Consider the following 17,033-nt stretch of genomic DNA (forward strand, 5'->3'; position numbering starts at 1 on the left):
AATCTGTTTATCAATTTCACGCTGCTCTGCGGTGGGGAGAGGGAAGCCGCGGCACGCAATGAATTGATTGTCAAAGTTGATCTGTCAGCACTAACCTTATCCTCAGGGCAGTTGTTTTCATTTTATTTGGCTTATAATTCCTTACTAAATGTAGTATTTCATCTCGATGTATTCCGTCTTTGATATGATTTAAATCAAATTCTTCGCCATTATAATTTGCTTCCGATAGTGAAGAAAGTGACACAGAAGTTATTGAAAATGAAAAAATTTTGATTGACAAATCAATCGGTATTCTCGACACAGCAATTATAGGACTTGAGCAGCGGAACTCTATAACTAAACAAGAAATTATGTCTGTTTATAGAATTAAAGAGAAAGTATTATCACATAAAACGAAGCAACTTAAACAACTTACATTGAAAGAAATGTTTAATAAAGTAAACAAATAAATATCGAGCTTTCTTTCTTTTGTAAATTTTGATACCCTTTAGATCATAATTGTTCTTTATTTCATAAATTACGGTTTCATATTTTTAATTTTATAATTTATGCATGCCATCTTACCAGATTTAAACTGATGATCTTTAATCCGGAAAAACCGATAATCCGGAATGGCCGAAGTCCCGACGAGTCCGGATTAACGACTTTTGACTGTATTAAATTTTCATTGCGTGTATGACCAGAAAATGAAGGCAATAATTTGTATTAAAAATATAAAAGTCTAGTATTATGTGAAAATAAGCTTGATTTTAAAAATAAAATGAATGAAGTTTTTTTTATTTGAATACTTGAATTTCTAACTCTTTTAAGTTTTTATTTTGATGCTATATTTGAGAGATTCTGTCACGATATTTCAGATCAGGACCCATGTATCTTAGCAGAAAATTAGCTATAAAATCTCTTTGGGCATGCATTGTGTCATATACACTATGGAAAATGAAATTCCGTGGCTAAGAAGAAGTCAGTCTAAAGAAATGAAATCTAGGCAAAGCATTTGTCTAGGTAACATACGTATTTGATTAATCTTTCAAGGTCACAGGTTAAAGTATGTATAAGAAAAGTCATTTCAAATGTGAAATGGTGGCTACATTAATAACCACTGTAGTTATCACAGTGGTGAGTACAATCATGCAGATGGGCATGCATTGTGTCATACAAGATTCGTATGTCATTTTGTGGGATGGGGTTCCATGCCTTTTGAAGTTGGTCAGTCAAATCAGCAACAGGCTGTACTGGCAGTAGATAATGCTGGATTTGTCATCAGATCATACCCATACATGCTTAATGGGAAAGCGTTCAGGAGATCTTCCAGCCCAAGGCAATATGTCGGCACTCTGTAGAGCATGATCGTTGATAGAGTGTTACAGGGATGAATGTTATCCTGTTAGAAAATGTCCCCTGGAATACTGCCCAAGAACAGCATCATGTCTGGTGCAGTCACCAGTCTGAAATACTAATTTGCTATCAAGGTGTGTATGATTATGACAAAAGTACTCTTGCTGTCATAGGAAATTGCTCCTCAGACCATAATTCCTGATATAGGTCCACTGTGTCTATGCCACAACCAGCTTGGTTCCAAGGGCTCACCTGGCATACTTCTAACCAGCATATGGACAACACTGGCACCAAGACAAAAATGGCTGCCATCTGAGAACATATTGGATCTTTATTCCCCCTCTAGCCCTTTGACGCGCGGTGGTCTCGCGCCCTGAAACCACCAATTTTCGAATTTTTTTCTCCTCTTCTTTCCGAAATTTTTGAGTGAAAATCAATTGATTACTGGTCTTTTACCTCTAAATAACTCAAAATGACTGCAGAATCATACATGTTTTAGGTCTTAGTATTTCAAATCGGATGCCTTTTAAAATTTGTTTCCAATGAGACAAAATAACTTCCTTTTATTAATATAAACAACTTTAAATTTCAAAAGTTATTCATTGCACACCATGATTTCTATCATAAACAATAAAAAATAGCAATAATTAAACTGTATATATATATATATATATAAACCTCTATATGTATGGCATTTGCTTTGTGGTTTCAGGGTATGACCACACAATACTCTAGAAGCTCGGTGGTCGCACCTTGAAACCACTGCTTTTCACAATGGCGTTTGCTTGCTTCTCAAATAGGAACATTTATTTTTACCCGGATATAGATAAGGTGTTTTGAAACCACAGAGTTATTTTATTACTAAACAATACATGCACCTGCCCAGTAAAAAGGTCTTTCTTTTCCAGAGACTTTTCCCTGACCTCAAAACACTTGCTCCCCAAGCTAGTATTGTGATTTTATAAATTTTTTCCTGTGGTTTAAATTTAATGTAAATATACTTTGCTACAATTAAAAATAGAAATCGCGTAAAGTTTTGTTTAAATTAAAAATATTTTCTGACTATTTTGGGATGAAATCCGAAGGAAATAAGTATGAATGAGAAACGAATGATCTGTACCAAAGCCAAAATAACCAAGCCCTCCCCCTCATCAACATTAAAAACCAAAAATTTCATGTGCCAGATGAAAAGAAACTAAATAATACTGGTTATATACCAGTGAAATTTAGATCCAGGCAGTGTACATTTTGTAGTACAAGGAAGAAACCTCATAGAAGATAATGTGCAATGTAGGTCTATGCATGTACTAAAAGGGCAAAACATGCTCTGAACAGTATTGCAAAAAAAAAAATTTATCCTTTGAAATAAAAAAAAAAAAAAAAGAGTCTTTTTTTTTAAATTCTTATTTTACTGAGTTTTTTTAATTCATTTAGCCAAACGTCCTTATTATATAGGTACTTATATTTTCACTGCTATAGAAAAATTACATAAATGTTTATTTTTTAATTTTTTCTGATGATTTACTTTGTAAAATAATTTAAAAAAAATTATATATAATGCAATTCTTACATACATTTTTTAAAATTCGTAAATTTTGTCATTTATTGGAAACGCGCATGGAGAAAGGTAAGTTTTTTTTTCCTACTACCTGATCCAGTTTCAAAGGCCTAGATGCATGGCAGTTTCACAGTGCGACCACCACCCACAGAACAATGGGCAAGAGTAGATTTTTTTTAATTCATATATTATTTGTCTCTAGGATCATAATTTTCAATTTCTAGAGTTTTTAGTTAAAAAATTATTAAAATAATATTGCGCGCGTCAAAGGGCTAGTGAGTTCTAGCGCCACCAAAATTGCGGATGATGGTGATTTGGAGTTAGTGTATGGCCACTGCAGGGCATCTGTCTCTGAGCTGTCACTCAAGTAATCAATTTATTATAGTTTGTTGTGTCACTATAGTGCCAACGAAAGCTCAAATATCTGTTGCAGACGACATTACTGTCCTGTGACCACTGCTACCAACACACATGCACATTGAATGCATTCCTGCCAGGTCTTACTGCAATATCATAAAAAACAAAATCTTGTAGCCATATTACACAGCTCAAACTCAATAAGCTGCTAATGCTGCTTTCTCAATTTCATTCATTCATCAAAGACATTCTTGCTCACATTGCCCAATCCAGAAGATACATAAAGTACACGAAGTTTACATTGAGTTAAATGATTTGCATGTGCAAAGTGGCATCCCTAGCACCACACTTATTTGCCTAATCACAATTTGAATAGATGTCATTATTCAGATGTACAGACATGTATCACAAACTTTGTTTATCTAGTGCAACTCCTTCTTGGTGTTGAGATTTCATTTTCCATCAGTATAAATATATAAATACCTTGTTTTTGTGTATAAAACAGATGTATCATTCATTATTAAACATGTTACTAGTGTTGCCTTTAAAACTGAAGCAGGTTGCTTTGCTGCCGTATCATTTAGTTTAAAACAAGAATTATATTTTGTAATTATCATAATTGGAAACTTTAATTTCATAGTGAATAAATGATGCTCCAGGACAAAAACCAACTTTTTTCGATAATTCGTCTGGCAGAAATAATGACACGAATACTGCCCATTCTGCACCTTCCTTCCCTTAAATCTTACTTCACATGCATTGGAGAGCTGCGCATTTCACATCATTCACATAACTCAGTGACGTTCGTCTACTCTAAAATTTGCATAAATTTCTGACCACTCCTTGGTGTTGCATTTTCAATGTCAAGCAGTTATTTTTATATTTTCAATAATTTGCTCTAATCTAAGGTGTCACCTAATTATCCTTTTGAAAAACTTAATATGAGGGAATTTAATTTGATATAGTGTATCTAATTTAATGTAGTGTGTATAGTGAATTTAATCTGATAAAATGTATTTAATTTAATACAATATTACTTGTATACACATCTAACTTTTGAAGTCTATATGTAAAATATAAAAGACATTTAATTGGCAATGCACTTTTAAATTTCTAATTTGAATTAAAGGACAAACTCTTTTGCTTGTGCACTGATATCACTCTTTTTGTGCAGTATTGCTGTAGATTTTCGCCTGAGTGCTGCTCAGGATTAAACAAGCGTTCCAATTTTATAAATATTGCCAATTACTTACTACATCTCTCTTTTGCTACTTGCTTGTGCCTAAATAAGCCATGTCTCTCGCTTGGCTATGTTTCTACATTGCCTAAAAAATGTATTATGTCATAATTAAAATTGCAGATTGCCCCCGTTGTGCTGTACCAATCAGGGATTTGTCAGAAGAAATTAAGATGCAATTGAAAAGCTATTTCAAGAATAAATTATATGCTGAACTCAGCACATCTGTCTGCAACTCCATCATTTCATCTACTACACAGTAACTTCAAGCTGTATCACTCATACAACCATTACTGTATATGGTTAATTTTAAACATATAAAAGAAATAAAAAATATAAAGTATGGTAAAAAAATGCCACTTGCAGAATACTGAGAAACTATATTGGATAAACTTCATGTGGGAATTTTTATTATTAATTTGAGTAAGAACTACATTTTTACAGCAGAAATGTACAAATAATCTTTTTTAGCTAACCAATAATTTGTGTACTATTCTCTGTTTTGCATGTTAAAAGCTCTCAATTATGAGCATTAGTTGTCAAACATGTTCTTCTAGGCTTGTAAACACAGAATATAATTTTTTAAAAAGATTTTTATTATTTAAAATAAAATGTAATAAAATCCATGCATGAGAACTATCTAAAGGATTAATTTAAAGATATTATAAGCCAGAATTATATAGACTCTATATCAAACTCTTGATCATCTGGTTACTTTGTGATTCAAGTTAGCACATTAAAAGTTATCTATAAATCCAAGTAAATGCTAATCTTGTGATAAAATCATAAATAATAATAATTTATTAACCTGCAGCTACTTTTACTTATATTGATCATATTCTTATGCACTGAAATTAAATAAATTTTTATTCATGACTATATTTTAAAAAATAATGCATAATTTTCGAAATTAATAGTTTTCAAAAATCGTGCATAGTTTTCGAAAAGTCCTAATACCGTATTACATTGATAAATTATTGAATAAAAGTTCGATGTTAATATTATAAACTGTTTTCCCTAAACTAATGGCAGTGTAAGAAAAATTATTTGCACTCTAATACCAACTAGTATATGTTGTGTGATATACTAATAAAATATTTTTTTAGTTCAGTTTAATGCATATTATCTTATTTTCTAGTATAAATCAGATTTATATTAATAAAACTTAAAATAGTTATTTGTATAAAATACTTAAAAAATACTATGTTTAAAATATAATACCAAATATTTTATATAAAATGTAGTATTCTCTGGTTTTTTGTAATTTTTCAAAAGAGACAGATGAAATAGTAGTCTTTTATGTTGTAAATAGTGTATTTGGTTTTTAAATGTTTATATTGACATTTATTAGAATATTTGGAATGTTCCTTCAATTTATTGTCTAAAAGAAGTACAAATCTTCAGAGTGATTTACTTTGTACCAAAAAATTTTTCCATGGGGGAAAAAACTGTTATATTAAAGATTAAAATTTTATTATGTTTTTGTTGATGACTTTTAATAAAACCGATTTATGCCATGATTTAATAGTTTTAACTACTGTAAGACTTTTATAATGACAGTAATAACATTACTATAATTTCTTCACTAGAGTTTTATAATGACAGTAATAACATTAATATAACTTCTTCACTAGACTTTTATAATGACAGTGATAAAATTAATATAAATTCTTCACTCTATACATTAAGAAAAACAACAACAACAACAAAAAAAACAAAACAAAAAAAAAAAAAAAAAAAACAAAAGAAAAAAAAAAAACAGAGTTTTTTAATAACATGTAGAGAAGATTTTATTAGAGTAGTTTCAGCACTTCAGATAAAATGTTCTTGAAAATGTAAAATTTAACATTTGATATTTTTACAAGTGGCATTTGTTAATGTATTACAAAACAAATTTGCTGATTTAAATGATTGTTTGATAGTACATATTTTTGATCAAAATTAAATGTAATGAACCTATTCAAGACAGCCATTGCACTTTCAGATTATTTGAGTCTTCTGTGGGATTGGTTATCTTCAAGAAGTGATATTCAGTACTAACATTTATTTCAATGGCGAAGCTAGGGTGGGGCAAGAGGGGACATCTGTCCCCGGGCACAGCATCCAAGGGGCGCCAAATTGATGCTTTGAAATTTTTTAATGAAATGTTTTCCATTCTTGGCACACAGAAGGAGCGCAAATTCTTCAGTTGTCGCCCAGCGCTGCAAATTCTAGCTACGCCCGATTTATTTATATCTTCAGTTATGAAAAGTTTTTATAAAATAATTTATCATAAAGTTTAATGGTGTGAAATACTAAGTAATTCTCTTTACAAATTTTATATCACAATTAATAAAAGCATTAGGCACCTTTTGTAATAATTAACAAATAATTGTTTATTACAGTTATACATATTTAATAATTGATTTCACATACTCTGAATGTTTTGAAAGTAATTTCATCAGGACATTTTGTGGGAAATTCTCATGATTTTTCATGATGCCCTCTATTAATGAAAATGTGTTATATATTTGGGATTTGGAATTATTTTGTTTAAATTCTATCATTTAAAGCATTCAGTCTGCTTGTCTGTTGAAACATTGTTTTATTTCAGTTTGCATAATGTTTGTAATTTTCAGCATATTTTAATTTTTAACTTATTTATTATATATTACAAGACTAATTAATCAAAAACACTTTTTTTTTTTCATCATATTATTTACTTTTAAATTTTCTGGCATTTTCTTGGAGGGCCTTTCTAGTTTCCAACATACTCTGAATTTTAACGTATTTCTTATATCTTCTCTTCATAATGACGTTTTCTGTAATTGTTGCATGACTGATTTTAATTAATTTACTTCATTTTACACAGATTTTTGTTTCCGTATTTCAACTTATATTATTTCATACATTTTCTGAGCATTTATGTGATTTTATTTAATTTTTAACATTTATAAACTTCAACATAGTCTAATTTTTAACTTTTTTATTATATTTTTCGAGTGTATCTATTCAAATCTATAATTTTTGTTTATCATACTATTTAATTTTAAATACTACTTTTAACACTCTGACATTTTTCTTTTTTTTAACATTTCTAGTTTGCAACATACTTTAAATTTTAACTTATGTATTATACTTTTCAATTTTAATAATGCTTTTAATTTTACTTATTTGCTATTTCACTTAATTTTACATGATTTTTTCACATGTTTAAATTTTTTAAACATACCAAGATTATGAAGTGAAAATTTTTATTTTACCACTGTTAATGATTATTCATAAGTTATATATTGAATAGTCCATATTTTATAGTTCTATATTTCAATTTACTTCAGCAATTTTTCACTCTGTAATAGTCTTTCTTACATTTACTAATTCTAGAATTTCATATCATTATTTATTCATTCGCATTTTCAACCTTTATTCCTGCATATTTAGTTATTTCTTTATAATTTTTAATATCATTTATATTTGAATACATGTTTTCAAGCTCTTTGATGTTACCAATGTTTAGTTTCAAACCTTGATCATTTTTACACCAGTGAGATATATTCTGAATTTTTAAAATGAAGTCTCAACTTTTATTCCTAATTTTAGAATCATACGGATTGTTTCATGCACTCGTACACAAATTTTTCATGCTACTTCTAACATTTAGTACCTCTTAATTCAATATTTTTTGTTAATTTTCTCAATTACTTTTACATTTTGGGTGAAGAAAATATGCTAATTTGACCTTACTATGTTTTTTCTGTGCTAAGTAAATATGGTTGTCTGCCTTTGAGGATAACTTTTAAAAGGAACTAGATTGAAAATTTACTCTAAAAATTTTAATTAATAACTATCTATAGCAACAATGTTTGTATAGTCTCTTAAAAATCTTTGATTAAGAATATCTCGGGTAATTTTAATCACATGAGGATGACTGCCTTTTGTTTGACTAATTCAGCTATATAAAGTACTCAACCTGCCCTCTCCCTGCAGGGCCTACATAAAAATTACTATATTTATTGGCTATAAAAAATTAAAATAATAATGGTGACTGTATAATTATTTTTATATTAATGAAATTAATGGCAAATACACAATCATTTAAAATCACTTCAATATCTCCTTTTATATTTGTTATAAAAATATGCAAGAAAATAAAATAGTAATGGTGAGGGTTGGGTTATCTGAATATGACTGAAATCAACAATAAATACATAATTAATTTTTAGCAACAAAAAGTATTGGAACACAAACAAACCTGTAAAAAAAAGTTTAATGAGTTTCTATCAATTTTTCAATATTCTGCTCATTTTTAACATTTTCAAATCTCTGTGATCTGCAGTCAGTTTCATTTTTCAGTTATTGAAATTGTTATTGCGCAGAACCCACTTCCCACTGGAGAAGATAAAAAGTCTATGAGAAATCTCTGTACCATAAACTAAGTTTTGAGATATCCTAATCTAAATTAAAATTTCAGCTATTCATTTATTTTTAGCTTAAAAATTCTTTTAAGGTTAGAGAAGCTTTTGAAATCAAACAAAAAGTGGGTTTAAATGGCTCAGGATTTCTGAAGTCCAATTCCACAGATGAAGCCAAAGATGAAGAAAGCCAAAAATGAACTGAAGTTCATCTGTGTTACTTTTTCATACAGTTTACAAATTTGTAATGCAGTTAAAGTCTCTCCATTCCAAGTTTCTTTTATGCATTTAAGCTTTGCCACAAATGCAGAAATTAGACAAGTCATCACCTTGAAGCTGAGGCTTCCAATCATTGATTTCATTAAACACTCTGTCATATCAGCAATAACTGTTTCTGATTTTAGCATTTGTTATTAAAGCAGCATTTTGCCTTCCAAAAGTTTTAGAAAAGAAGTTGGAAAAACAGCTCAATTTGGAGTAGATACTGTATAAAACTCCAACAATTTCAAACACGATCACAGACACAGTTTACTATGCTTCAGGAGAAATTTGTTTTTCCAAACTCACGAGAATGACAAATATTATATATATATATATATATATCTTAAATTCACTAAGTGCAAAATTGAGTTATTCTTCTACTTGCGCAATTGCTGCAAAGTAAGTTAATAATTTATTTACTAAAGAAATATTGATTATATTATCTCATATATATAAAAAATAGAAGCAAAGCAAAAATGAACATAGTGCCAGCCCTCAAAAACAGCAATGAAAAACTACACACTGCAGAACTTTGATTCTGATATTACACTTACATATCTAACCAACTCTCCCACAGATTTTAAGCAAATAAAATCTCAACCTGATTGCATATGCAAATATCGTGACATATCAGTGCAAATATTCAGAATTGTTTATTCATGGTGAAGCACAAACTGTAACTTTTGTTGCTAGAATTTTCATAAAACACAAAGTGTTTATAAATACACTGTATATATAAGATATATGCTGTTTTTTAGTTTCTTAAATGCTCTCGATAACTCCCTTTTACCTCAAATTTAAATACTTACAATAATCTTAAAATATTAAATCAGGGTTAAAAAATATAACCAGAGTCAATATTTTTCTCTCTGCTTGGGATTCATTGACCATTCTTAACTAGTTTTTAACAAAAATCATGTGACAAATCAGGACAACAAATGCAATATGTTATGATGAAGGATATAAGCTGTATATGTCCTGGAAACACAGGTGGAGAGATGACTTGAATAGTTATTCAGGTCCAATGTAGTCGTGTCTGAGGTTGACCTCTTTATGTTTCTGAAGTTTTTCCGCTGCAGCTTTAATTTTGATTGAACTGGGACTTTTAGGCCCATGACGCCTATTCATATTACCATTACATAGTTGATTTGCGATAATATAGACAGCACAAAATCTTGCATGTCTCGTAGTGTGTCAAAGCATGTCTCGTAATTTATCTTACGAGGAAGAAATGCTGCAAACGTTATTAGGTGTATCAATTGGCGAAGAATGTATTAAAGAAAATGAGAATGGAAATGTTAATGAACTATTAGTTGACATCATACTGATTCAGAAATTGATATAGATTCTGAAAATGAGAGCATGACATAAATTGCTTTATTAGAAAAAATTTATTGAAAACGAAAAAAAAAAAAGATGCAGTCTTTGTCTAGTGAAAAAGCACAGAAAAACGAGGACACACTGTGCCAAATATTTGTATTTGGAACATATGACAACACTTTATTCAATGTGCTCTTAACATTTGTTGTCATATATTTTTTTCTGCATCTATATTGCTAATAAGAATCGATACACAATAAAACTATACTATTTTCCCCGTATACTAATATATAATACGATTTTCTATTCTTTTAAGAAATTTTATTTCACAAAAGCATTTGGAGAAATTTAAAATTTTAATGCAAATATTTTAATAAGTTTCATTACAAAATCTATTATTGGCATAGATATAACACTTTTTTCTAAAGATTTACAATATACAAGAACTGGGTCTTTTGGACTAAGTGTGCGTGCTCGTGTAACTCATATAAGCGTGTATACTCCTGGATAAAAAGTCCACAATGATGGCATAGTTCCTATTTCAAGCAGACTATGCATGCTCTGTGATAGTCAAATAATCAACCAACTACACCAACATTTATACATGAAGTGAAAAAGATTTTATTCAGTGTTCATTATTAAATCATAATCCAAATATCTGCAGTCCAGGAAAGATGCTTTCTTACAATCAGATATAAGTGCGATAGGGTTCCGAATACTAATCAGAATTACAAATTTTATAAGCCATGGTAGTTCTGACAACAAAATAAAGAGGAGTAGTGATGATACAGCAAATTCAAATACGAGAATATCAGTTCCGTTGTTAAAAAAATGTACAATTACTGATGCAAAGAGAGTTCGAGACTGTAAGAATATTTACACTGTTCAGTCAAATTTCAAGTACAACTACCATCAGAAATTAATTATGTATCAACTAGTATTTTTGAAATATCAACAATGGGCTTTCTGTGGATGTTCACAAGAAATATACCTTCAAAAGAAAACAACACAGAATTTCATTATTTAGTTGTAACAAGCACAAATCTTTAATAATCAGTGACTTTCCAACAAAATTCAATGACACTGACTAAGCTTAAAAGACTCTTGCTAAGCTATTATCCTCATTTGTACCAGAACAGGCATTTCCATTAAAATAACAGCTATTTGAAAAGTTCACAAGGCTAGTATATTTTGTATACTTGAAATCAATATTACACTTATATATTAGCATACAATATGTTTATTCTTTTTCCCAAACCGTAAAATGTTCAAAAACTAATTTATTTTGCTGCAATTAATTTCAGAATGTGATTAATATCCTACAGATACAAATCTTTTAACAGAATATATTAGTACTTTTCTGCTATTGGGACCAGATATGTATGGATGCATGTATGTTTTACATGTGTGTGCGAGCACATTCGTACCTACATACATACATTTCTGAATCCGGTCCCGATAACAGAAAAATACCCATATTTTTTAATTCCAGTGAAAGGACATCTTACATACATCAAAATGTGTCTTTCATCCGCAGAGAACCCATTGGCGCCGTTGCATTTTTACTCGCCAAGCTCGCGTCTCATCGAACGTGATATTTTGTAAATGTGGTTTTTAGTGTATGTAAATTCAAGTCAGCAGACAATGTTAGTAAAAATTCACAGATAATAAGTATGTAGATGTAAAACTAACAGGTTAAACGTGATATACGAAAATAAATTTGTATTAAATTCAAGTTAGCGCAGAAAACAATGTATTAAACATAACATGAAGTAAAAATTCATTTAAAAAATAAAAATTAGTATTCTTATACTTACGTTTACATTATTATACTTATACATATTTTCTCTAATTCATATAGAATACTAATATTTCTATTACAAGTGTATTTTTTCATTATTAAGAACTTTGCCTGTTGATTGATTTATTTCGGTAAGAACCATGCCGGTAAAATCCTAGTTTACGGTGCAGCCTTGGCGAGACTTTGAAAATTATCGCCAACACCAAAAATGATCCAAAGAACGTCTATATACATACTATACACACATAGTATATATATACTATATACATAGTATATACTATGTTTACCCAAAGTCAGAGAGGCTACATACTTGGGAGTTCGTTTTAACGGCTCGCTTACATGGGGTCCTCACTCCTTATTTTCCAGCACTCAGCTATTCCATTCAGGGTAGTACTCTTTATAATCATACTCCCTAAAAGGCACATCATAGGTTAGAAGTCCATAAAATTTGGCTTTTTCAATAGCAATTTGTAATTGAAATAATCTTTTTTGGCAAATATGAATCTTCCTTGTATCGTATATTTCACCAGTATAAGGGTTAATAAACTGTTTGAGAAGTTCCACATTTGTATAATGAAGAACCAAATATTCATCCCTACATATGGGGCAGGGACTGCCAGTTGTTATTACACCTCCTCTAATACAAGTTTTGCGAGTTTTCCTTGGAGTAAATTGACCCTTAAAATTACGCCGATATTTTACCCATACAGGTTCATCCATGACCATCGGGAAAGCCATAGGAGTCTCTAGGAAGCTCTGAAACTTTCTTGACGCCTCCTCACCACTGGATCTTGCTCGCAAGAAACACATTTACACATCAATATTAAGACCCATCCTTACATATGCCTCCCCTGCATGGTGCTCTGTTCCCCCCTTCCGTATTAAATAAATTGCACATTTTCCAAAACAACTACTTACGAAAAATCACAGGAGCCCCCCGGTTCGTTCGTAATGAACAGCTACACAGAGACCTTAAACTCCAAAATCTGGCGTTATTCATCAATAAACTAAATAATAATTTTTTCAAGAAAGCTATCACCAACACGGAGGTAAATTATTCTGACAATTTTAAGTATATGCTCCTAGAAATTGACATCAATTTAAGGCCCTATGCAACCCACATTTATCGGAACCCCCCATAAATACTCCTAACTTCTGCCAGCCAATTTTTGAAGTTTCAAGTATGACTTCTTCATTTACACTGGCCTGGGCCACATCTACACAATCTTCCTGCAATCCCTTATCAAGGTATTCCTGCGAAGCACTGTATGTTATGTCTCCTCTACCCAGGGTTATTCGAGGTGCCTGTTATAGCGGGATATAATTCCTTCTGAAACAGGCATATCAAAAGTATCAAAGTATACTATGTTTAACTACAAATTTTCTTTGAATGACCCGTTAATTACTCATCATATATGTCCCATTTTTACTGCTCATCATAAAGTCGCCAAATCCCATGTGCATCGGATACTAGGATTAAACCAGACAGGCCTATGTAATAAATTAATGAATGCATGACGTTTAATACATCCATCTTACATAATTTTCAGTATTTTTTTTTCAAGTTACTTGCATACAGCTTAAAGCATTTTACGCTGAAACAAATACCTGTCCTGTTTCATAATATATTTCACAATACAAATAACCTTCAACAGTAATCAAATTTTCTTCAGTAGCATTGTTGATAAAACTAGAACTTTATACTTTTATTTATATTTATTTTTTTAAAATTATTATAGGGGTTGGAAAATTCATGGTTCTGCATGCTTACAGCTGTTAATAATTATGAACATAACGTGAACAGCCATGTTACAAATTAGCATTCACCCCTCCCGCCATATTTTCTTCCTTTGATCCCGAACTGACGAGCCGAGAACCGGCATCTTTCGACAAAAATTTCTTTAATTATGCGAAAATATTTCTATTTGTTGTTAAAAAATTCAGAAAAAATAATAATAAATAAGAGAAGAATAATATAAATCTCCAAATGCAAACGACAACCTTTGCACAAGGGAATGTGATGAATTAGCTAGGTTACCAGGTTTGAACTATTATCGCCAAAGTTGGTGATGTTTACATTTACCGGGTTCTCTGTGGAAGTGCTTCCGTAAAAATTTACTAATGGTAGATAATAATTACAAATTGTTTACATAAAGCCATATTAAGTTTTTTACTCTTTATGAATTTAATATGTGGAACATGCTGATATCAAATTTCAAACTATGCAAAAATTACTTTTAAATTAAGATTTTAATAATAATAAAAAAAATTTCTAAAAAAAAAAAAAAAACAATGTTAAACTAAGTTTGAATTTGGGGCAGGTTAAAAATTTAATATTAATTGAAACTATATTAAACTAAACCCTACAATATGTTAATTTTTTATCCTTATTTCTTATAGCCTTAAATATTAAGAAAGAGATAATTAATTTTAATTCTTAGATATAATATCAATGACAGAAGAACGACTATGTCATTAAAAGGGTATTCATACAGTTATAAATCTGTCTGATTGATGTTTGCTACAAATGTTACTAAATATCAACAGCTAATATACTGTTTACCCACACTGTATGGTTATATTACATACTTTCATTGAGTGGAACAGACTCTAATCATAGATTTTTATTTTCCAGTACTCAGCTATTCCATTCAGGGTAGTACTCTTTATAATCATACTCCCTAAAAGGCACATCATAGGTTAGAAGTCCATAAAATTTGGCTTTTTCAATAGCAATTTGTAATTGAAATAATCTTTTTTGGCAAATATGAATCTTCCTTGTATCGTATATTTCACCAGTATAAGGGTTAATAAACTGTTTGAGAAGTTCCACATTTGTATAATGAAGAACCAAATATTCATCCCTACATATGGGGCAAGGACTGCCACATGTTATTACACCTCCTCTAATACAAGTTTTGCGAGTTTTCCTTGGAGTAAATTGACCCTTAAAATTACGCCGATATTTTACCCATACAGGTTCATCCCCGTAAGTAGTTTTATATGCTTTACTTTTCATATAACGAATACTAGTTTCAGGAGAAATAATTTTAGTTCTGTCTTTCGATGGATCGACTGCGGGCTTCTTTTCTTGATCATTCTCTTCCTCAACACCTTCAGCACTTTCTGAAAACAACTGAGGCCAAATCTTTATTGAACGCTTTGGTATTAAACTTTCAGGAGCAACTGGTAACAAATACCGAACATTCTGAGCTGAGCTTGTATAACCTGAACGTGACAAAATAGCAGAAGTCATATATTTGCTATTAGTTGCTTTATATTCACAAAATTTATGCAGAAAACGTCTTGTAATTTTTTGAAAAATTAAACTTGACTGCATGATCAAATTTTTATCTACGTCTAACAGATAAAATTAATAAACTTAAATTCGTTCAGCTTAAATACACAAACATACAATTATCAAACTTTAGCATCATTTCAGTTCAGTTCTCCTCAAAACATCTCCGGATCCAGCTGACAATTTATTTATTATCTTAAAATGTTACCAAATGCAAATTAAAAGCATATCATTAACTACATTATTTAGTTAATTTTTAAAACAATTATCATTATTTAAAAGACTTAAATTTTAATTTTATATGCTATTCATTTAGTAAATATATGAAACAATCAGTGCTATTAGTTCTCAACGCAACTCAACAGTAAGTTTCTCCCTGTGAATGAGGGTAAATGTTTATGGTGCAGATTTTTTTGTTTCTGGTTTCTCAAATTATTTCGTAGTTAAGATAAAAACAGCGATCTTATTTCCTACATTATATGGATCTAGATTCTGACAAATTTCTGAGACGGGCTTACAAAAGAATTAATGAAGCTAAAGCTAGAGCTAGGCCCGGTAAGCATGCTGTACATTCGTATAAGTAATATAATTACGCAATTTCAAAACTATTTTCCAACTTGCGATTCTCGAAACATTTCTTGCATTTAGTTCATGTTGGGTGTTTTCTCTATTTAAAAAATAGAAACATTTTAATAGTACAATAAAAGGCCTAATTTTGTTAATTTAAATTATCCTACTCTTTTTAAATTATTATTACTCTTTTTAAACTTATCATCAAAGAAAATGATGATATATACTGTTTCATAATATGTTATAACTTTCTTAAAAAATACTTATCGTTACATAAGTTAAGGATGTTATTTATTTGAATAGCAATGCATTTAATTTGTATTTAAAAAATTGAATTAATTTTAATATACTGTTATTGTACAATTTAATAATTAAGCAAATTGAAGTGTTACGTTTCGATGGAATCAGCATGGAATTTTTTTTTTTTTTTCCCAGTATTAAAGAAAAGATTGAAAGCAACTGTAATGAAGATTAGAAGTTTAAAGCCATATTATAAGAATAAATATTTGAGGTAGCCAATAAAAGTTGAATGTAAAACCTTCTCTGTCTATTTTTTTAAAGAACTACTCTGATATGCGCCCTCAAGTCGCCAAATTTCTCGCCAAACATTTTTGGCGAGAAACTCCATGCTGCCATATTACTATCTAATTTGTTTGTCTACATTTCGAACTTTAAGCCTAAAATCACGTTTTGAACACACAATTTAAGCTAAAAATTTAGATAGCAAAAACGTAAAGTTTCTAACCAAAATTATTTGACAAGGTTCCATGTACACAGCGATATGTTTTAACTTAGCTTGGAAGAAGGCAGCCCCATCTATAAGTTTTTGTGATGTACTATGTTACACTCTTTCAAGGTATATACTGAGTATCTGTGTAAAATAACTCAACTATCTTACACATAAA

General features: G+C 30.1%; 2 protein-coding genes across 2 annotated transcripts in view; one reads left to right on the forward strand and one right to left on the reverse strand.

The window, feature by feature from the left end:
- Nucleotides 1-14,869: 14,869 nt before the first annotated feature.
- mRpS18B (mitochondrial ribosomal protein S18B) lies at nucleotides 14,870-15,701 on the reverse strand. Its single transcript, XM_085823380.1, has one exon. The coding sequence runs from the start codon at nucleotides 15,598-15,600 to the stop codon at nucleotides 14,899-14,901; it is 702 nt and encodes a 233-aa protein (XP_085679506.1). The 5' UTR covers nucleotides 15,601-15,701; the 3' UTR covers nucleotides 14,870-14,898.
- Nucleotides 15,702-15,917: 216 nt separating this feature from the next.
- JMJD6 (Bifunctional arginine demethylase and lysyl-hydroxylase PSR) overlaps nucleotides 15,918-17,033 on the forward strand; it is a 33,527-nt gene continuing 32,411 nt past the window's right edge. The window contains exon 1 of the mRNA XM_035360745.2: nucleotides 15,918-16,113. Coding sequence (XP_035216636.1) covers nucleotides 16,038-16,113 — 76 coding nt within the window. The 5' untranslated portion in view covers nucleotides 15,918-16,037. The remainder of the gene's footprint in view (nucleotides 16,114-17,033) is intronic.

This window comes from Stegodyphus dumicola, chromosome 9, assembly GCF_044657685.1.
Source record: "Stegodyphus dumicola isolate Sdum_Otavi_A_Nest chromosome 9, ASM4465768v1".
In the NCBI taxonomy this organism is placed as follows: Eukaryota; Metazoa; Arthropoda; class Arachnida; order Araneae; family Eresidae; genus Stegodyphus; species Stegodyphus dumicola.

Coding starts and splice junctions, on each gene's coding strand:
- mRpS18B (XM_085823380.1), bottom strand. CDS start 15,600: ATGCAGTCAAGTTTAATTTTTCAAAAAATTACAAGACGTTTTCTGCAT.